Raw genomic sequence first — 22453 nt, forward strand, 5'->3', positions numbered from 1 at the left:
TCGAAAAACAAAAACAAAACAAATCCCCTAAGGAATACTGAAGCATTTTGTTTGTTTGTTTGTTTGTTTGTTTTTAAGAAGGCAAGGGCTAAGGAGATAGCTTGATGAAGCATTTGCAATGTAAACACAAGGATCTGAGTTCAATCCCATCTTAAAAGCCAGGTGTGATTGCATGCATGCACTTGAAATCCCCATGGAGACACGGGGAGACAGGTGGAGACAGGCACTCGGGCCTGGACTAATCATGAGTTCTAGGTTCCAGTGAGAGACCCAATCTCAAAAACAAGAAACAAGGTGGACAGCCCTCGATGAGCAAAATATGCATAGGCAACACACACAGGAGAAGGGAAAGGCCTCACTCTTTCTGAAACTGTGAAGTTCAGTTTGGCTGAGTCAGGGCAGCCTCCTCAGCCTTTGCCTAGAAAGCTGCACTGGACCCCTCCCCAAGGGAAGAGGATATATGTTCTTGAGACGGGCCTCTGTTGTCTCCATCCAAGAGAGTGGCCTCTTCCTGGTTCTCAGCTCTGCCATCTCCCAGCTGCTAAGCAGGCATGTGTTTGATGGACTCAAAACGGGAGGTGTGTCTGCTGGCTGGCCTGCCTAAACCCTTCCCAACTGCCACATATGAGCAGACAGTTTGGAAGCCAGTCGTGAGCTCAAGGATTGGTGCCACTCTTCCAACCCTAGATACATAGAATACTGCATCAATTGTCCTTGCAATTCATGGTCTGGTTTCCTCAGATGTCCTTAATGAGGGTGACTCTGAGACCTTGCCTGGAGTTTCATTGCCATTCACTCTATGAATGAGCCCAAGTGACCATAATATGGGTGAGGTAGGGAAGATAACCAAAGGAGACATGCTACTTCTGGGCAGAAAGGGAAGGGGGGATGGATTTCAGAGGTGGATTCCTCATGTGACTCCTACCCCAGCTGCAGTTAGAGACCACGATTTGATAAGATGCCTGGGTAGTGGCAGCCTAGTCCAACTGAAGGAACGAGTCTAAAGGAAAATGTTAATTTCAGAGTCGATCGATCAGTCCTGCTGCTTTATAAGTGCGTGCCTTGGATTGGGACACTCGTTTAATGGTGGGCCTCTGTGAGAATGGCTTGGGAGAAGGTTCTTTTAACAAATTGTGCAAGTGGGGAAACAAAAGGGACAAGAGTGTTCTCCTGACTTCCTGTCATGCTGGATGTGGGATTTTAAGCAAGTCACCCCATCTCGAGAGGCTTCAGTACCTTTACTCTTCACACAAATAAATAAGATAAAACCCCTTTTTAAAATCCCCATGAAAGAAGCAGAGGGGGTGGACAGTGGCTGCGTCTCAGGAAAGCGATAAACACTCAGCTCACAGACAGAGACTGAAATGAACAACCATGCAGGTGACTTCTTGGTATGTTTAAAATATTTTTTCTTGACTTCTTTCTGGTAAATTCTAAGAAAACTTTTGCTCATTCCCTTTTTATCAAGGACCACACACAGGTGCACACACGCGCGCGCCCACACACACACACACACACACACACACACACACACACACACACACACACACACTCACACAGGACTTCAAATATTTTGACAAGGGACTGCTTTCCAAAAGACACTGGCCTTGCTACAAGGCAGGTTAAAAGAGTTGAGCTCATATGCATCTAACTTATGTGACTTGGCTCACACAGACCCCAGTCATCACCAAAGCAGCACATGAGACCAATGGCAGTGGATTCCGAATACCTTGCATGCCTGCCACCTATAGAGAAATAATAAGAAAGCAAAGAGAAAGACAGAGTCTCTCATGGGCCTACTAGGCAAAACCAGCAATTCTTTTCATTTGGAGGCATAATTTTCCTTCATTTCTTCTACATCAAATATGATGCTCTCTCACCTGCAAACCAGATTGCCCTGGGCTTAGTTCTTTAGCCCATTTTATCGCCTTTCTATATTAACCCTATTTTTGAAACATGATTTTCAGTGGTCGCCCAACTCCAATGGGTGAGTATGTACTAGAACTCGTCAGTCACTTTGGGCATTTAGTGCTCTCAAGAGCTTTCTTCTGGATGAATCTTTGTACCATTTTTCTGTTGTTCCTTTAATGCTTATTCCTTAAAAGATTCCTGACTTACCGAGCGTTGGTGGCACACGCCTTTAATCCCAGCACTCGAGAGGCAGAGGCAGGCAGATCTCTGTGAGTTCGAGGCCAGCCTGGTCTACAGAGCGAGTTCCAGGACAGGCTCCAAAGCTACACAGAGAAACCCTGTCTTGAAAAAAAACATTAAAAAAAAAAAAAAAAAGATTCCTGACTTACAGGATGAGCACATTTTGTTTCTGTCCTTAACAATCCTAATACTGTAGACATATTGGCCTCTGGAAAAATCTGTTGGCTGAAGATATAATCACTGTTTTTGACATTACCTTGTCCATCCTTTCTTTACTCCTCGCCCCACCAATGTCCCCTTGGTTGGAGTCATCTGTTTTTATCATTAAAGAAAGCTCTGAAGATGGCCATTCTTTCTCATATATCCCTTGTGGCTCTGCTTCACACAAACAATTCCTTACCTTTTCTTTTGGGGTTTTTTTTTTTTTTTTGCCCAGCTTACAATGCCATTGAAAAAATATATGTCTATGTGTGTATGTGTGCGTATGTATATCTCTATATAGATATATATGTGCATGCATATATGTGTGCATATACATATGCCCTCAATGCCTCCGCTATGTATTTGGAAGTGAAGAAATATGCTTCTAAGTAGGGCATGAAAAATCTATGGCAGATTAGAGCACATTTTCAAGTAAGTGATCGTGGAAATACTGTACCTGTGAGGAGCTTGTGGGTTCCTGCTAATAATCACTAAAGGAAAGCTTGCTTGCACATTTCAGTCCCAATACTGAAAATCAGGGAGTTAATAAACACACAAGCAAAAAAAACACATCCTTGGGGTCAGCAGCTCCCTCATGTCTTTGCACACCCTCTCATTTCCATGACAGCACTCGACACAAATGAGAAACTGATGATCACCATGCCGGACCTGTCAAAGCCTAAAGGCCATGATTCTAAACTGCTGATTCTCAACCATTTAGGATGGAGAATTCCCAGTGCAACTGATCTTTAAAGTAGTCAATCCAAGTGTCATCTAACTGTTTGCACCAACAGGTTCAGACTTAGGGATGAGAGATGCCTAAATGGTCAGAGACTCGAGTGGCAGAGAGAAAACACCAACACCAGAGCATACCGTAGCACATCCAGACTGCAGCGAGCTGAATGGAACCATGTTTTCCTTAACTTTGGAAAGCCTGGAGAAATGTTTATTTTACCAAGAAAGTGTTTCAGAGGCTGGAGAGCTAGATGCCTTTGTGGGTTAGAGAGCTTGCTGCACAAGCGTGAGAACCTACATTGAATCCCCAGCACTCTCACAAAAAGCCAGGCACAGCCATGGGCACCTGACACTCCAGCACTGTGGGAGACAGAGATGGGAGGATCAGCAGGGCTTGAGACGTGACAGTCTATTCCCAGGTACAGTGAGACCCTGTCTCAATGAATAAGATAGAGAGTGAGAGCAAGAGCAGGACACCTGACGTCATCTTCTGCCCTCCACAGCATACACACTTGTGTGTACACCTCTAAAAAAGGGTATTTTAGAGATATAGGTTAAAGACAAATCCTTCCAGCAAGCACACTGCTTTGTTTGATCAGCCAGATCATGTGTCGTTTACACAGTCAACTGGGTGAAAGTTAAAGGAAGTTTTGCATGTGTAAGGGATAGAGGATTACACCCTGGGGGTTAATTTTACTCATAGAAAAAGAAGTGACTTTAATTTCATTAATGATCTCCTGGACAATTCTGCTCCAAGCTTAACCCTCCATTAAATATTAATTTAGTGGTGCTCAGTGCTTAGTCCACGGCCTTTGGTATCACCGCTGGAACGGACACTAACCTGTTCCGTATTTATAACTGAATCACAGGGCTTTTTCAGGAGAAGTCAGCAGAGCAATGCCACCTACTCCTGTCCCCGTCAGAAGAACTGTTTGATCGACCGAACCAGCAGAAACCGCTGCCAGCACTGTCGACTGCAGAAATGCCTTGCCGTAGGGATGTCTCGTGATGGTGAGCCTCTCACAGCTGGAGTGGGCAAACGCATGGGGCTGGGCAAGCATGCACTCCTGAAATGGGTACTGCTCCATCAGGGGAAGCCCTCTCAGCCTTCCCAGGTCCCTCTGGCAGGTTTATGCAATCCACAGCACTTCCTTTATCCCGATCTCCTGGAGTCAGCTGACTAGCTCATGGGGGTAGGCAGAGAAGTGTCTTGTAGTCAGAAAACCTTCAGGTTGCCACCATTTCAGAAACTACAGGTATGTGTCTTCTGAAGGCTTTCATAAACATGCCTCCCGCAGGAAACCCAAGCCAGGACAAATCAAGTAGATGTAACGATAGTAAGTCTACTGGCATTTAGCAGGAAATAGTTCTTACGGTAACTGGGTCGTCTGAATCACCTGCCAACGTCAAACATTTGCACCTTCCGAACATGTGAAAGTAGTGCAAAGTGAGGCTTGGTGGTAAACGTCCTTTTTCATTAAGAGAAGGCATCAGGACTAGAAATGGGCCACTGTCCAATTACAGAGCATCTCACGATCTTCCCTGAAACTATCTTAAGTGCACCAAAAGACGCCAGGATTCGGGACAGTTCTGCATGGAACTGGGCAGGAAGTGCAGCAGGTCCACTTTAAGGACTTTTCCAAGTACACTAGCGGACTGTCTCCAAAGATCTCCTTGGGTGGAGCATCAGCCTGTGCTTCCCACCATCAGCTAAGTTCTTAGGACTCTGTGGAGCCACCCAGGCTCAGGTTCATATTCACTACATATCCTGTGAGTCTCTCTGCACTGCTAGAGGGATCACACTTTTGCCATTAGGAAACAGGAATCTCAGAACCAACAGTAAATTTGTCTTCCTACAGCATAAGAGTGACAGTTGGCTATGGCTCTTATCAACCTGTAAGTTAAAACTGAGTGCTGGTCCTTCTTATCCCCCTCACTGGATACAACTGCCATTTTATTAAGACAAAAGCCAAACCATAATTACACAGAGTTCCAAAAGTTTTATCCAGGGGGTGTTCCAAAATATTCTTTGTCACTCCACAAATTAAATGCCTTCGGGAAGGCTTCATGTGTATGTACATAAAATAGTATAGGTTGTTGTGAGGAAGAAAATATATTCAGAGCTTTATAAAATTAAATGCCTGTTTGGCATCCAGCCCCATCTGAGCTGTGGAAGCTCCCAGGTTGCTGCTGTTCTACTCTGTCCCTCTGTAGAAGGGACCGGACCTCCTCCTCTGGTAAGAAGAGTCCACCAGCTGGTCAGTGGAGTGGGCTCTCGGTTCCCAACTTCATCTTCATCTCCCCTGCCTTCTGCCCCTCATGTCACTCTGACAATGGTGAAATAAATGAGTTCATCCCCCCAATCAGGAATCAATTTAACTACAATCAATTAGGAGAGCCAAATCCCCCTCCAGCGGAGGCTACATGTGTAGAGTGCCTAGGCAAGGAGGGAAAAAGAATCTCTGTGGGAGAATTCAAACCAGGAAAACATTGCCTGTGATCTAGATGAGTATTTCAGGAGAAACACCTGAGATAGTGAACTGGCAAGCTGCTGCAACCCTGCCAGCTTTCCATATGAGGACCAATCCTGAGGAGAAGTGCTGCAAACACAGCCCCTTTGCTTACAGGGTTTGCCCTCTGTTGTTCTTTGTCATCTGAGGCTAAATGATTTCCGAGCAACCATACCCAGTTCATACCCAGGGCTGTGGGCCTTAGGTACTTGGGAGGCAGAGAGAATGGCCCCTTGCACCTGGGAGTTCAGAGACAGCCTGGGCACACAGTGAAATGACCCCGTCTCCAAAAAGAAAATAAAGACAAGCCCACAACTACCAGGAGGCCTCAGAAGTCAGGCAGATTCAGACACACAATTCTGCAAATTCTAGACAGCCTCACCATAAAGCCCCAGGTCCATCTGGTCAACCAGGAAGAACTTCGTTCTTGTGGACAGAAGAGAACACTTAGTAAAGGATGAGGCTTCTACCTTCAGCATGCCCCATGAGTCTTTGCACCTCTGTCTGTCTATCCAAATGCTGCAAAGTAAGAGGCGGGTCTGGGCCAGACCACGTGGCATAGAATGAACAAACCCATTACACTACACCTCAGAGCCAGTCTTGGTAGAGTATGCCTGTAATCCCAACAATCAGGAGGCAGAGGCAAGATGATCAGCAGTTCGAGGCCAGTCTGGGTTCCTCAGTGAGACCCTGTCTCAAAAGGGGGGCCGGGAAACAAAACAAAACATTATATCCTCAGTGAGTCTAAGGGGATAAGACTGCAAAAAAAAACAATAGGAAGTTTGCCTGGGGTATATTGGGGACACATGAGGAAGCCTGTCCTTGCTTGTGGGTGATCTGCCTTTGTGCTGACCTGCTCTGAGATTTTCTAGAAGCCTGAAAGCTTGGGAAAGGGTAACACTGCCTGGCTCAAGGTCCGCTTTGCTTTCTCTCTTCCAGCTGTCAAGTTTGGCCGGATGTCCAAGAAGCAGAGAGACAGCTTATATGCCGAGGTGCAGAAGCACCGGATGCAGCAGCAACAGCGAGACCACCAGCAGCAGCCTGGGGAGGCTGAGCCGCTGACGCCTACCTACAACATCTCGGCCAATGGGCTGACAGAACTGCATGACGACCTCAGCACCTACATGGACGGGCACACCCCTGAGGGCAGCAAGGCCGACTCTGCAGTCAGCAGCTTCTACCTAGACATCCAGCCCTCTCCAGACCAGTCGGGACTGGACATCAATGGGATCAAACCTGAACCCATATGTGACTACACACCAGCATCTGGCTTCTTCCCCTACTGCTCCTTTACCAATGGAGAGACTTCCCCAACCGTATCCATGGCAGAACTAGGTAATAGCGGGTGTGCATGCTGCCTCTGGCTTGCTCTGGGCCTGCCCTGTGAAGTAAAGGGGTACAAGGGACTGTCTTCTGATGGATGGGATTTCCCCTCCACCTTTGCTGCCAGCCTTGCTGTTTGATTGTTGCTATGGTGTCTGCAGTAAATGCAATGCTCAGGAACTTGACAGGTTGTATGTAAGCAGCCTATATCCCAAAGAACACATAAGCACAAGGGAAGGCCACTCAGACAGAGCAGCTATTCACTTACACTGCGGGTATTGCTTTGTGCCTAAGGTCACGCACATATACAGAGTCCACTAACCAAATCTGAGCCATTGATATATTTTTGTATTTTTAAATTGGTTACTAAAATTTTTATATTCTTAATTGACATGTAACAACTATACACATGGTATAATAATCAACTAAGGGCATTTAGCACTGTCACTTGGGACACTTAGCATTGATTTACAGTGAGCATTGAGAACATTCCTTTCCAGCTTTTTCAAAGGGAAGTCCACATTGCCGTTATCTGAGCCACCCTGCTATGGAGCAGCACACCCCAATTGGCTCCTTGTGATACCTTGTGCCTGTTGACCATTCTCTCTACCACAGTCTCTCTGCTCAACTTGAACACTTACAATAAAAATAGGTTTATTAGCTCTTTTTGGAGATTTTTTTTTTTTTAAATCACTGTGGACCAATATCTGTGAACTCCAGTAACCAACTGCTACCAGTTGGGGGATGACCCATCTGGTGGGCCCCTCAGGTAGTCAAGCTTTGCTGCACTGGTGTGAATTGTAAATGCCTGAGGTGACTTACCTCTGAACTTGCCAAAATGTTTTGAAGATGGCCAATGGTGGCAAAACTGATGAGATTTCATACAGGGCTCACTTTGTCAAAATAACAAACACACACCTCCTTATTGTTTGCTTCCTGAGAGATGATGACCTAGAAACACCAATGGCACAGATCATGGAAACTTTCCCTTCATGAGTGTTATGCTAACACTCTAAGCTATATTTAATCAATTTTTTAAATACAGTGCTATTATTAGAGAAACTTTGATATGAGCCTTTACAGTTTTCAAATGATCTGCTGTTCCTGGTGTTTCTGCACCCGGGGTTATTACAGTCCTTTGGGGTATTTCAATTAGCTGCTGCCGAGCCCAGTGAGCTACGACTAGGACCTGGGGCGGTAAAGAGCCAGCGGGTCCGACTTGAGCACAGAAATCCTCGGTTCATAGCCATAAAGGCCGTGTTCTTTAGATGGTGCCTCCACCTCTACACCCCATAAAACGTCCCTTTCAAGTAAAAATTTATATTTCCAGTCAGACATCTCCAAATAGAACAACTTGAATGTTCTTTACAGTTTTTACACAAGCATCTCTTTATGGATCTAAATTTAAATCCTCGGGAGCTTGGCATGTTAAGGCTGCTCTTGAAGCACTGCGCAGCACCAGAGGTGCACCGCTGCTCCTTTGATTAGGAGAGACACCTCTGAACTAGAAGTCATGCTGAGCAGAGGTAGGTTTCATTTTTTTTTTTTAATTTCTTTCCCCAAAACTAGAACAAAAAAACTTTTTTTTTTTTTTTTTTGGTCATTGAATCTTGGTTGGCTGTAGCAAAACTGTAATGAAAATTAAATTTTCAAAAATGAATAAGGGTTTGATTGAAAGCCGACAAGTCCCCACGCAGTGACCTGACTCACCCCAGGCCTGCTGCCGCTCCACCACAGGGACAGTGAACCTGCCTGTTTGCCTGCCAGATATTCAACCAAAACAGATCCAAAGGAGCAAGTCAAAGCATTACCTGTGCATATGGTATTGTGGCTAAAAGTGCACAAATACCTGAATGAGGCTAAAAATTGCTGAGCTGGTGCCCTCAAGTCTCTAGACAGACAGACCTACACTGGTCACCTCCCAGAGGGTCTGGGAGTCATGGGTTATAACATTTTCCAGGATGAATTGTCTCAAATAGAACCAAACTCAAAACCAAATTAGAATTCTCCCAGAAAGGATATTCCCTATCCCATTTGTATGGCAGGGTAGTTCAAGGAAGTTAAATGTGGCATAAAAGTGGCGAAGACTGGATGACCCCTCTTCAAAGCTACCTCATAGCTACCTCACAGCCTACTCCCTATGAACCTTTCTAACAAAAACTCCTGACCTCCTTGTAGGCTAAACTTTGTCATCTGAATTTAAGCAAATTAAATTACACACTAGCCAATCCCATCTTTCAAGAATTATACCCACGGTGTTTTGAGCAGAACAGGTCTTCATCCTTGGCTAGGAAATCTTGCCCTTGGCATTCAATTCGTGCCTGAATCATACATTCCAGAGAACCAACCAAGGTTTGTTTTATAGAAAGTGCTAGCTGGGTTTGCTACAGTAACTGTTAGCGCCTTATTGCAAGAGATGGCTGACAAAATAGGTACAGTGAGACAAGAAGTCAGCTTATGTGGGTTGTGGTCCCAGCTTTGCTGTTGGTTGCACAACCCCCTCTGAGCCACATAGCCTGCAAGCAGCAACTATCTGTCCTGTGCATTCACATGTGTATAAAGGTTAGCACAAACTCTGAAGTCAGATGATGTCTGCATCAGAGCTCTGCCCCTGAACAACTCTAACACCCTGGGAAAATTACTTAACCACAGTGGCTCAGGTGACTAGCCAAAGAAATGAGGACAGTACTGTCTCTTTCCTTCATCTTTTGCATATATGTGTATATATTCAAAAGAGATGTAACCCCTTTGGGTCTGCACACAGCAAGTGATGTGTAAATTTTAATTGTTGATGTATCTATAAAAAATATGGTGTGTTCAGCCCAGATGATGTCTAGAGTTCTATCCTACCCTGAGAGTCTGAGAGAAAATCTTAGCAGTCAGGACTTCCCTGTGAGGAGTTTGAATGTTGTAACCCACACAGCCTAATACAAGTTTAAAACGGAGATTTTCTTGCCATTTTGTTTTGTTTGGAAGTAAGCTTACCATATTGCATTGTGCTGTATCCATAGCTATCCATAGCCACGTGCTGCCCAAAGGCAGTGGGTAGAGCACACCGGGCACCCAGACAGTACTGCAGTGGTTCACTTGTATCACAAAGCAAGGAAAATAACTCACCTGATTGGATGAACTTTGCACAGAAAGCTTGTCTCCTAACTCCCAAGGTTAAACAGATCTACATCACTGTCCCCTACCTGGTCTGAGAGCCTCACTGACTTCTTAGGTTTTATGCGACCTCATTAAACTCTCCTTTACTGAAAGGGACATTTAGAAATTGTGAAGGGTCTTAAAAATATTAGCCTTGTCAGATCTATTATGAACTGGGATCAGAAACCCTGTCTGAACAGTTGGTCGGAATGTAACTGCTGCCCCCTGCTGGCCTACTGTGTGCACTGCGTTAGCCGTTGTCTCTCCCTATTGGCTGTTGTGAAAGTCCCACCTAGGTCCATGTGTCCATGAACCATTTTGCAAGTGCTGGGGATCAAACACGGGGTTGTGAGCATGACAAACAAGCACTCTGCCTCTGAGCTGTGTCCTCAGCTCTGGATAAAATTTGAGACAGGTTTTCACTCCATACCCCTGAACTCACTACATGGGCTTGAACTCATTGCAATCTAACTGTCTCAGCCTCCCAAGTGCTGGGATTACAGGCATGTGGCACCATACCTGGTTCTCAGTAACATTTGTTAAGACAACCTGAAACAAGTGTTGACCATAATAACTGGAAAGACATAAGGGAGAGTGGAGTGTGAGACCTGTAGGACCTCCTGAGCCTCATTTTAAAAAATACACTCAACTTGGTGTATAGTCTAGACACTGTCCTCCATAGCAAGACCTTTTTATCTAAGCATTAATTTTCTGCTTTCCAAAAGCACCCATTCTTTTTATCTTAATGAGCTGGCTTCTCTGCTTCTCCTCAGGTCTGCCTCCTTGAAGTGTTTTCTTTTGTTTACATTCAATATTTTTTTTAAGTACTACTTATCCAGACTGCTCTGGTACCTGTGTATTGCCAGACAGGGCTGTTAGGATTTATTATGTTAGCGTCTCCAAGGAAACTCTGGTTTCAGATTGCATTTAGGTGAACTTGCTGTTTTCAGACAAACATGTCTCCTTCTGTTTGAAGGCTGACATAGCATGTTTATAAGCAAGCAGGCTCTGTCACTGTTGGCACCAGCCTTGCATTCTTTGTTATCCTTGCCCTGGACTCAAGATCCTGGGAATGTGGTTATATTTCTCAGCATTTGATATTGATAAACTCCTATCAATTATTTCCAATACATGTTTTTAGGCAGGGCCTTGCTATGTAGACATGCCAACCTAGAACCTTATGTGTAGAGCAGCCTAGCCTCAAATACATGTCCGTACTCCTGCCTCCACCCCAAAATTCAAGGTACAGACATGTACTATCATAGCCTGTTTTTTAAACATTTGAGTCATCCTTCGTTCCCTAACATGGGTTACTGTCCTGCTTCACACACAATCTCTCCTATCTAGATTTTTAGCAGCTGTCTACCTGGTCCTCCTGTTCCAGTCTTTCTAGGTCCCAAGATACCAAGCACCATACACAGTCTAACAACCAATCACATCAGTATGTGATGCTCCCTGTTCTAATTGTGATTTGTTCCATATGGCAGCCCTATGAACAGGTGCTATTTTCCTCGTTTTACCAAGGAGGAGAGCAAAGCACAGGGAGGCTAAATAACTTGCCAGGGCCATACATCTCAGAAGTAGCAAGGCAAAGAAAGATGTGGACACAGACAGTCCTCTTTTCACCAAACTAATACATAATCTGTTTGTGTGCCTCAGCGATGCTTGTCCCGATGTTTGCTAGAAAGTCAAAGGTAATGGCCAGTTGTCACCGTTAAAGCTGGTGAGATGTTTCAATCAATAAAGTGCTTGCCATTTCAGCATGAAGACCTGAGTTCTATCCCTGGCCATGGTGTAAGCACAGCACTGGGGAGGAAGAGAGCAATTGAGGAAGACACTCAAAACATGTACACAAATGCAAAATTAAAAGTTTAATATATAAACTCACACAGACACACATTTATATAACATCCTGGGTTTTCAAGAGCCACTTTTGTCAGGCTATCATAAAATGTAAAGAAGCAGCTGTCAATCATTTTCCTCCCTACTTAAGGCAATCAGTGTTCATCTCCAGACACTGGTAGAAAGCCTAAGACAAGGTCAAGGTCATCAAGGTCTCTGATTCCAATACGCTTTATGCAGTCAGTGTTGGCTTTGCAAAGCCTTCCTCCTCCATCCTACTGTGCCCAAATACAGAAGAGCTCCAGTTTGCTTGCTTAGCTATGCAAAGGAAACCAAAACTTGTCGGCACAGTGCTTTACAGGAGTTACTTTTTAAGGCAAATGATATGAGCAAAAGAGTTACTGGTTCCTGTTCATGGTTGTGACCTCTCATTTTTTTCCCCAGAACACCTTGCACAGAACATATCCAAATCCCATCTGGAAACTTGCCAGTACTTACGGGAAGAACTCCAGCAGATAACATGGCAGACCTTCCTGCAGGAGGAGATTGAGAACTACCAGAACAAGGTAGAGTGGGAGGAATTTCTCTTCCCATTGAGACAACATTGAGAAGGGGGTTGGAGGAAGGCATTCATTCAAGAGTGCAAACAGACAGAAGGCAGACTGTCTTGCACCAGATCTCTAATCTCTGCTTAAGGACCAGCGCTGATCACAGGCTCAAGGCTTTGTTGTCTTCCTCAGATGCTGGTGGATGACACAGTTCAACAGGAACACATTGTGTTTTATAAGTACCTCTGTATGCCAGTGGGAGACTACATCAGGCAGCTTCCAAAAGCTAGTCTCCATGAGCCAGGATTTATTATGATGCAACAGAAGATTTTGAGGTCTAAGAACTGGTGAAAATAATCAGCCCCATGCTGTGTGCTTCTAGGTTAACAAGGAGTTGGTTAGGGATTGTGAACAAGGACAGGGCTTGGGATGCTGGAGAGATGGTTCAGTGGCTAAGAGCACTTGCTACTCTTCCAGAGGATCTGGATTTGATTCCCAAGACCCACATCAGGTAGCTCACCTGTTAACTCCAGCTTCATCATGCACACACACACACACACACACACACACACACACACACACACACACACACCTACCTAAAAAAATTTTTAAAATAAAAATTTTAAAAGGAGAATAATGAGGTTTTGGAAGGTCTGGCTGTAATTGTTCAGGACCAAAGATGAGCCTGGCAGGTGCTGACCCTATTTGCTTTTATCTCTATGACACTGATCAATGGCCACTAAAGTGGGAGGATAAGCTAAAGGTAAGGTAATGGTAGTTATCCATTTTGCCTTTGGGAAGAGCTGTGGTGGCTTTTGCCAGTGATGGTAGAAAGTCGGACTGGGAAAGGACCATGTAGATGATGGTGGTATATCCTCCCCTTCACTGGCACTGAGGAGAAAACCATCATACCCTGGCTATGGCTGCACTTTGAGAGCATCAGGACCATGTCCCCATGAGACTCAACTCCAGGGTTTGTTCCCCATCATACTGTTAGAAACAACTTTAAACCACAGGGTGTAGTGGAAGAGCAGATGAGCAAAGCAAAAGCTCCAGGACACTGTGATGAGTGGGAGGATGGGAAGAGCAACAGCGAGCTCACTTAGTCTGCCTCTGAGTTCAAAGTCACCCCCAACACCCAAGCCTTAAAGGAGAGCCAGCAATGTAATGAGAGCCAGCAAGCCTTGTGAAATAGAGCTTCTGCCTCAGCTCCACTTATGCCTACTGGCTGGGAAGCCTCAAGAGTTTGGATGTCATTTCTGAATAGAAGATAATTCGAATAAATATATGAAACAAGGATGCCATCAAACATCTAGCTCGGCAGGTACAGATAAAATAAAATGTACTTGACACCCTTTTCCTTCCCTCTGCCCCCAGTAAAGTATAGGTTAAACTCCCTAAAATAAATGAACTGTTTAAAAAAAAATCCTCCACTTGCTGTGGAGCCCACAGTTCCAGCAGTGATGTATACTGCTCTCCTGACTTGTGTTTAGCTGCTGGCCCCATATATTCATAATACCCCTCACTTTCTACCCCTCAACTTCACCACCCCCATTCAATTGCCTTCCAACAGTAAGGGAGGAATCTCGGGAGGCAGAAAGGATATGGAAGCAGGCTTTCATAACCTAAATAACAGAGGCTATTTTTTTTTAATCCTATAATCTTTTTTTAACCCATTTCCAAAGAAAGCTTTTTACCAACTAGGAAGCGTGAAGCTAGCTGCACTAGGGTTCCCAGCTAGTCTTATGTTAATGCATCTCCCTCTTTCACAGCAGAGAGAGGTGATGTGGCAGTTGTGTGCCATCAAGATTACAGAAGCAATCCAGTATGTGGTGGAGTTTGCCAAACGCATTGATGGATTTATGGAGCTGTGTCAAAATGATCAAATTGTGCTTCTAAAAGCAGGTATGTGCTCTGCAAGTGAATCCTGATGTCGCTTCCAGCTGTTTTCACCCGCTTGTTAAAGAAATGCTTGCTAAGGAATGTGTCGAAGCCGTTTTCTCAGTGATAATAGCTCAGGGTTTGCTTCGCAGTAACTGAACCCTTTTTATAAAAACATTTTAAAGATATGTTCAGAGGGGTTGAAGAGATGGCTCAGTGGTTAAGAGCACTGGCTGCTCTTGCAGAGGACCTAGGTTCAATTTCCCAACACCCACATGGAGGCTCACCACCATCCATAGCTACACTTCCAAGGATTCTAATATCTTCTGATCTCCACAGACACCAGGCACGTACATGGTGCACACATATATACATGGAGGCAAAACACCCATACATATCAAGTTATTTGTGTTTGTGTGTGTGTATATACATATATTTTATTTAAAAAAAAAAAAAAGATGTTCAGGAAGCATTCCCTCCATTTTCCTATTCCTCTGGGAGGAAGGTTACACTGGGGAATATTTGCATCCCAAATCTTACCATCACCCTCAGGCTCTAATGCTTAGCTTTGGGAAGACATTTATGAACTCAATGAGTCATTCCTACGCTAATTGTTCAAATAAATATGAATAATGTTTCCCAAGCCACTTTAAAACTTTACACTGAGATGTGAGCCAGTCGTCATTTCTTCTGTCCCTTGGACAGATGGCTGGTGTGACTGATAAGACTAGCTGCCCTGCACTCAGCCACTGTGCCATCTCAGGAAGGCCTCTGTGTTAGCACCTCAGAAAGGAACTAAGATTGGTGGAATGCTAAGAAATGATTCCCCATGCAGGCTCTCTGGAGGTGGTGTTTATCAGGATGTGCCGTGCCTTTGACTCTCAGAACAACACCGTGTACTTTGATGGGAAGTATGCCAGCCCTGATGTCTTCAAATCCTTAGGTAAGGAAATCTCACGCTGTTGTCTCTGTAAATGGGGGTCATGTTCAAGGATGTGGCTGAATGGAAGCTCTTGTTCCACAAAATGAACAAACCCAAATTAAAGGGTGGTACACCTATCTTACTATATGTAGCTATTTGCTATAAAATAGTCCTTATGCAGCAAGTACCTTTGTCTACATCATATACAAACTCAAGTTCATTTGTAGGTTAGTCACTGAGTGAGTTATTGTCTACCTCACATGTAAACTCTGATGTAGGTTGGTCATTGGGTGAGTTATTACATGACTTTTCTGTTCCCCTTCCAAGTTCCAATAAATGAGATTTTTCAATGAATAAGTGTTAAAATAATGGAAAGAATATAACTCATATGTGAAATGAAGCAAAAATGGAAAAGCCTACCATCCCTGGCCTCTCGTGCTGTAACCATTTACGAAAAGGAAATGGAAACATGGAAAAGTCCAATAGATCCAAAGAAAACAATGACGTATGCATTATAAATAAGTCCTTTTGGGTTTCTGTAATTTAATAATCAGAATGTTGCCACTAAGGAGAAACAAAGGGAACCTAAGACATGGTGAATGGCTTATTTTAACCATGAGTGGCAGGAGGCTTATCTAAGGGCAGCACACAGCCCACTGCCACTTACAAATAGTAACCAACTGACAAAACTAATACAACAGAAACAAAACTTATCATGGGTGAGTTGAATTGTTGTTTTAGTGGACTTTCACATTGAATTCAATTCGAGGAATAGTTACAATAACTACACCACCAGTATGGAACCAAGTATCAATAGGGCATTGCAGTTAGCCAATAGCCATTAGACCCTGTTCATTCAAAACGAGGGTTCTAAAGTCAGACAACCTGGCTTTGAATGTCAGGTTGTGACCATGAGTACACTATCTCTGTTAAGTCCCTGTTTCCTGAGCCCTAAAATGGGAATGCTAATGATAACATGCCCCTCATGGGGCTGTTTTGAAACCTGAGGAAACACTAAGAATGTTGTTCAAGTAGTTATCTGCCTAGGAATCACAGGTGAGATGTTCTCTCTCCTTGTTGTAGATGATGATGGGATTGGTGTGTTCTTGATGTGAAGCAGATGGTGGTGGATAGGATGATGATGAGAGTGGTGATAATACTCTGTGATGATGGTAACAATGCTAGTGGTACAAGAGGATGTTGGTACCAGTGATGGTGATGTTAGCTAAGCCAATTTCTCTTTTAACACTTCAAACTACTCAACTAAGAGATGCTTTTACTATCTCATCTCATCTCCAGTGTCCACATCTCTCTTCACCTTGTTCTATATTCCTCTCCTAGGATAACCACTGACACCCTAAACTTCCTTTATTTTAATTATAGGTTGTGAAGACTTCATTAGCTTTGTGTTTGAATTTGGAAAGAGTTTGTGTTCTATGCACCTGACTGAAGATGAAATCGCATTATTTTCTGCATTTGTACTGATGTCAGCAGGTAAGAAAACCAAGCAAAATACAAGTGTCTGACATGTCCAAGTAAAGAATGTTTTCACAAGGCACAGAACTTTTATGTGTTATCCAATATTTGAGGAGCTCCCAAGAGCATGAGATTTTTCAATGAATAAGTGTTAAAATAATGGAAAGAATATAACTCATATGTGAAATGAAGCAAAAATGGAAAAGCCTACCATCCCTGGCCTCTCGTGCTGTAACCATTTAAACTTATTTAAAGTTTCTCAAAGAATAACCTCTTTACATAAACACATACAAAGGTCTTTTCTAAAGACCTTATGGGACTGAAGGGATGACTCAGTGGGTAAGAGCACTTGCTACCCAAGTGTGAGGACCTGAGTTCAGATTTCAGCACCCACATTTAAAAAAAAAAAAAAAAAAAAAAAAGGTTGGGCACAGTCACACACGAGTAAGAGTAATCTCAGCATTAGGAAGGTGCCTGGAGGACTGATGGCATTTGCTGGCTGCCAGACTAGCTCCAAGCTCTATCTCAGGGGAATACAGTAGAAAGTAACAGAATAAGACACCTAATGTCTTCCTCTGGTTTCTACAAACATGTGTGTACACTTGTATTCCTCTCTCAAGCACAAACAGGGACAAACACACACACACACAGAGGGGGAAGGAAGAGACCTCATGCTATGCAGATAAAAACTGTAAGAAGTTATAGCTTAATAAAACCTTAGCCAGCACTAACTCCACATACCAAGACAGAGGATTTCATAGAATAGGGTTGCTCTTCTTGATGCCAGCCTCGAAGACAACATGCCTTTGTAAACTCTGCCGTCCACATTCTATCTGCCTCCAACCTACTTTCCCAGTAGGTCTGCCTCTTGGAGAACAATCCTCTACTTGGAATGCTCACACAAAGATGTTCCTAAATTAACAACCCTGTAGTCATTTGAAATTCTATTGACAAAAGTTTGAGTTGCCCTCGATTAAAAAGCAATTTTACATTTCCAGGAAGGCCAGCAGGACAGGTGGGATAGTGCCTGCAAAAGAACTATCAAGAAAGCTTGGGGAGGGTGGGGCATTGTGGGTTTGTGTGCATTCTTTTGACTTTGGCCCTAATGTAGAGGAAGAGCACCCTCCCTCCCTCCCAGAACTATAAACACACATTAGAGCATAGTAACCAATGCTTTTAGTCAGGAGGAACAAGGGTCTGATGCTGTGTTGAAGGAATGGCACTGAGTCTCAGCTGTTCATGTTTAGATCGCTCCTGGCTGCAGGAAAAGGTAAAAATAGAAAAACTGCAACAGAAAATCCAGCTAGCTCTTCAACATGTCCTACAGAAGAACCACCGAGAAGATGGAATTCTGACAAAGGTAAGATCCAGAGGGGTCCAGCTGACCTGGCCTGAACTATCTTCTGGCACAAAACTTGCTTACGGATGTCTTTAGAAGTCACATGGCCAGTCCCAGAAAGTATCAGCATGACATAAGCCACTCACTCAGAAAATTCTGTTGGACCAAAAATTACTCAGGTTAAACTCTATTTATTATAATTGATCACAGACTTTCCTGCAGTAATACAGCAATCTGGGAAAACATCACTTATTAGATGTTAATTATGTGTATGGGGGGGGGTGTCATGCAAGTGTTCAGAGAGTCCAGAAGAGGGCATCAGATCATCTGGAACTGAAGTTAGAGGCAGTTGTGACCTGGTAAACTTTCAAGCTGGGAACTGAACTCTGGTCCTCTGCAAGAGGAGTATGTGCTCTTCATCACTGAGCTATTTTTCCAGCCCCAGGAAGACTTTTTTTCCCCTTAAAGAACGAGCCCTTTCAGGAACCTCTTCCTGTTCTTTAAACATAAGCATAAAGTAGGGTCAACATGATGCACTGATGTAAAGTGGAGGACCTTTGAATTTAGAAGGAGGAAGCAGAAAAGGATTAAGAAAACGATAACCATACATTCTAATATCGGTTCTCTTAAATTCATTAGTTATCAGCAATAAATTGTTTTTGTGTCTTATCACTTTCTTATTTCTGTGCTCTATTAAAAGCATGAGGCTTCATTTTTGATGATTATCTTTTACAGCTAAAACATACGCTAAATCTCTTAGTGCTGTTGCTTCTGATGTTAGAAAAGCATCCATTTCCATTCTTTGCTCAGTTGCTATATTGTAGTTTGCAAGAAGGTGATGTGGAACATTTAGTGCTTGGGTTTCCTTCCAGATTTCTTCTCTTGTTTTCCTGATGGTTTGGGGAGGTCAGAGTGTTGAAATTGGTTTTTGATTTTGTACGTGGCCAGTGAGCAAGAGGGAAAGGGGAGACCCCAGCTGCTCAAGGATAAGGCCATCAGAGAGACCCTGACTCAACAGGATCTGGTGAAGCTGTTGCCTAGTGACAGTGACTCTGATCTGCAACCATGAGACGCCTTGCCTTTGTGTAGTGCAGCAGGGTTTACAAACATCTCTGCAAGTCACTGCTGTTACCTTCATCTGCTAGACTTTCATTCGCTGAGACCCTTAGTGTAGAAAAAGCTCATTCTTTGGAAGAAAATCACCCCTAGCACTTACTCATTTGGTCTGGTGAATGGCTAAGAGGCTCAAGACACTAGCCAGTTGATCTGAGTTTGACCCCCCCACAGGACCCACATGGTGGAAGAAGAGAACTGACTCCGAGAATTTGCCCATACACACACATAGCATATAAACATACTTGCACACACACAGAGTTGAGATAAATAAATGGCATTCTAAAAACAAAAAGCAATTGACTTACACTCATTCTGTATACTGTGTATAATAGGTACTCCTCTTTCTAGCTGTAGTGCCCTTTCTAACCCGGACTGCCACTCACCTACTTCTCTGTGAGCAAACTTCTTGTTTTCCCACTGAGACAGCCAGGAGGGCTCCAGATGGTGCACTCTGGATTAGGGAGGAGCCCAGAACCTCACCTGGGCTCTGGGGATATGGGGGGGGGGCAAATTTGCATATGAATACCTCTTTGAGTTAAGTTATTCATATTCAAAATGCATCTGGTGTATTCCAAGTGTCCTACTATAGGACCTCTATCTATCTCTCCCTGCCCCCTCACTGGAGGCTTAAGCAGCAGTAAATGTGTCTTCGCCATGATGAGCAATGTTGTGGAAGTCATCCTGAGTCCTTGATTTTCACTCTTATGACTGCCCTCCCCTGACATCCTGTCCTTTCTCCTGCTTACAGCTAATATGCAAGGTGTCTACGTTAAGAGCCTTATGTGGACGACATACAGAAAAGCTAATGGCATTTAAAGCAATATACCCAGACATTGTGCGACTCCATTTTCCTCCATTATACAAGGAATTGTTCACTTCAGAATTTGAGCCAGCAATGCAAATTGATGGGTAAATGTAGTACCCGAGCACTTCTAGAACAACTGAAGTACAAACATGAAAGAAAAAAAAAAAGGAAATAAAACAATGACAACGAAGACAAAATTAACTGAGACACTTTCTATGGCCCTGCACAGCCCTGGAGCGCCAACACACTGCACAGACATCTTGTGGTGATCGGGGTTCAGGCACAGAGGGAAAACAATGAGAACCAATAAAAGCTAAACTTGTTTTGCTCATGCATATGGTTTCCACTATGCCTACAGATACGGACCCTTTTCTGTCTCGACTTCTAAAGCGGTTGACCTCTGCAAGTGGAGGGTACTACAGTCAGAGAAGTCCCTTTTCTTATAGCTCACTGCCCACAGACTCTTACGGGTAACAACAGAGTCCAGCAGTAATCGGTGACCCCGGGATGCATAGCGGGGGTTGCAGCGTTACTTTGCACAGCTTGCTTTTCTGTGTCATGAAGGAAGATTTTGTTTCTCTCACCGATTATTGCCGGTCAGCGGGATGGCGTGAAAAGGGGATCCATAGCGCTCGCAACAATAGCATTATAATATATTACACAGGGTAAATGGGCATGAAGACTATATATAGCTAAAGAGATATTGTTTATATATTGTTTTAATTAATATAAAATGTAGTGACTGGCGTAGCTTTTCCTGTTGAATTGATAAGGCACTTTCCGTTTTGCACCTTTTGTTTTCTTTAAATTAAATGCTAGCGTGTTCACTGTCGCCGTGTCGCATGTACACCAGAAACACAAGTTTAGCTGAGAAGGCTTGGAAGGTACGTCGGGAGGTATTTATGCTGCTGTTTACAAAAAAAGAAAAACAAAAAACAAAAAAAAAATTACTTTTGAAAGACTGGCTGGTCATATCCAGAAATCAACATGTTGAATTTCTTTTCCCACCTGTAAATTTGGAATTAACGGATCATACTTTGTTTTGCATGCAATTAAGAATGGGTGTGTTTATGCTTCATACAGAGTCAAAAGAGTATCTGGTGCTGTGGGCTTAAACCATATGTGCATTTTTTTAAGTTTTTAAGATGCCACCTTTGGGAAGTGAAGGAGGAGAGATTTTCATTTGACATAATTCAGTAGTCACAGGGACACAGTATCAACTCGGAATTCTGATGCTTAGAACATATTAGTAACCAGAATGTTTATTGGACTGTAGCTCTTATTTAGAAGCACCCAAAGACTCTATGTGGAGCAAACACACTCCCCACAGTCATTGAATGCCTTATGTTCTTGGCATCAGGAGCCCTAAGAATTCATCTCAGAGAAAACTGACCCTAGACTAGCTGTCCGAGATTCTAGAAATGCTGCTGTCCATATTGGGTAGACAGTGGATGAAGAGGGAGGGAGGCAGTGTTGAACCTGGTTCCTGTATTTAAAATAAGCCTTCAGAGTGAAGGTGATGCCAGCTGCAGACATTTTCTCGTGTGTTTATCCTTCACTAGAAAACTGTGGACTGTAATTTATTTTTTTAAATATTTAGAAAATAGTTTGGCTTTTGTGTTCAGGTAAGAAATATTGAGGTAATCTTGATTAAATTTGCATTTAAAAATAATCCCCAGTGAGCAGAGGAAGGAACAGTCTCATGTTCATAGGTGTGCATGTTTTGAAAGCAAATGCCCTGAGACTAGAAAGATGATGGCTCAATGGTCAAAAGCACTATTGCTCTATCAAAGGACCAAAGCCTGGAACCCAGCAATCAGATCATGCAGCTCAAAAGAGCCTGTAACTCCAGCTCCAAGATACCAGTGTTCCCTATTGGCCTCTGTGGGTGTGGGCATGGGTGTGAGTACACACACACACACACACACACACACACACACACACACACACACACAATGAGAGAGACGGACATAGAAAAAATCAATAAATCCTTTAAAACAAGTGCCCTTTTGAGAAATTAGGAGGCATTTGGGAAATGACTTTGGTCACAAGATACTGGTCTGGCCTCAAAGACCGTATCTGTAAGGAAAAGGGAACATCTTCCATGGCACAAAGTTGGGTGCTTCTTCAAAATCCTATACATCCAATAGCCTCCTCTGCTACTAGGGTCCTTCTAGAATCTTTTGCCAACATTTCTGTTCCTGCTGATGTCCATAGGATGGGTTTACCAGGGCCAGCTTCCCAGAGTACTTCACAATTTTCAACTTCACTGACTTTCTGCCTTATTTACTAAGGGACTTGGAAAGTAGGAAGGAAATATTTGTACAGAAATGTATGGGTGAAGCCTAAATGACATCTGATCTTTGTTTTTTTTTTTTTCCAGAGACATAGTAAGGGTTTAATCATAAACAGGAGAGCAATATTTACTTAAATTTCTTACAAGCATAGAAAATTTTA

At 43.5% G+C, this 22453-nt stretch overlaps 1 protein-coding gene across 1 annotated transcript in view; it reads left to right on the plus strand.

The window, feature by feature from the left end:
* The window catches only part of Rora (RAR related orphan receptor A), a 726629-nt gene extending 704702 nt beyond the window's left edge, over positions 1 to 21927 (plus strand). The window contains exons 4-11 of the mRNA XM_035444448.1: positions 3957 to 4098; positions 6537 to 6932; positions 12354 to 12475; positions 14230 to 14362; positions 15174 to 15281; positions 16644 to 16754; positions 17984 to 18096; positions 19940 to 21927. Of these exons, the coding sequence (XP_035300339.1) occupies positions 3957 to 4098; positions 6537 to 6932; positions 12354 to 12475; positions 14230 to 14362; positions 15174 to 15281; positions 16644 to 16754; positions 17984 to 18096; positions 19940 to 20104 (1290 nt within the window). The 3' untranslated portion in view covers positions 20105 to 21927. The remainder of the gene's footprint in view (positions 1 to 3956; positions 4099 to 6536; positions 6933 to 12353; positions 12476 to 14229; positions 14363 to 15173; positions 15282 to 16643; positions 16755 to 17983; positions 18097 to 19939) is intronic.
* Positions 21928 to 22453: the final 526 nt, after the last annotated feature.

The sequence above is a fragment of the Cricetulus griseus genome, chromosome 4, assembly GCF_003668045.3.
Source record: "Cricetulus griseus strain 17A/GY chromosome 4, alternate assembly CriGri-PICRH-1.0, whole genome shotgun sequence".
Taxonomy (NCBI): Eukaryota; Metazoa; Chordata; class Mammalia; order Rodentia; family Cricetidae; genus Cricetulus; species Cricetulus griseus.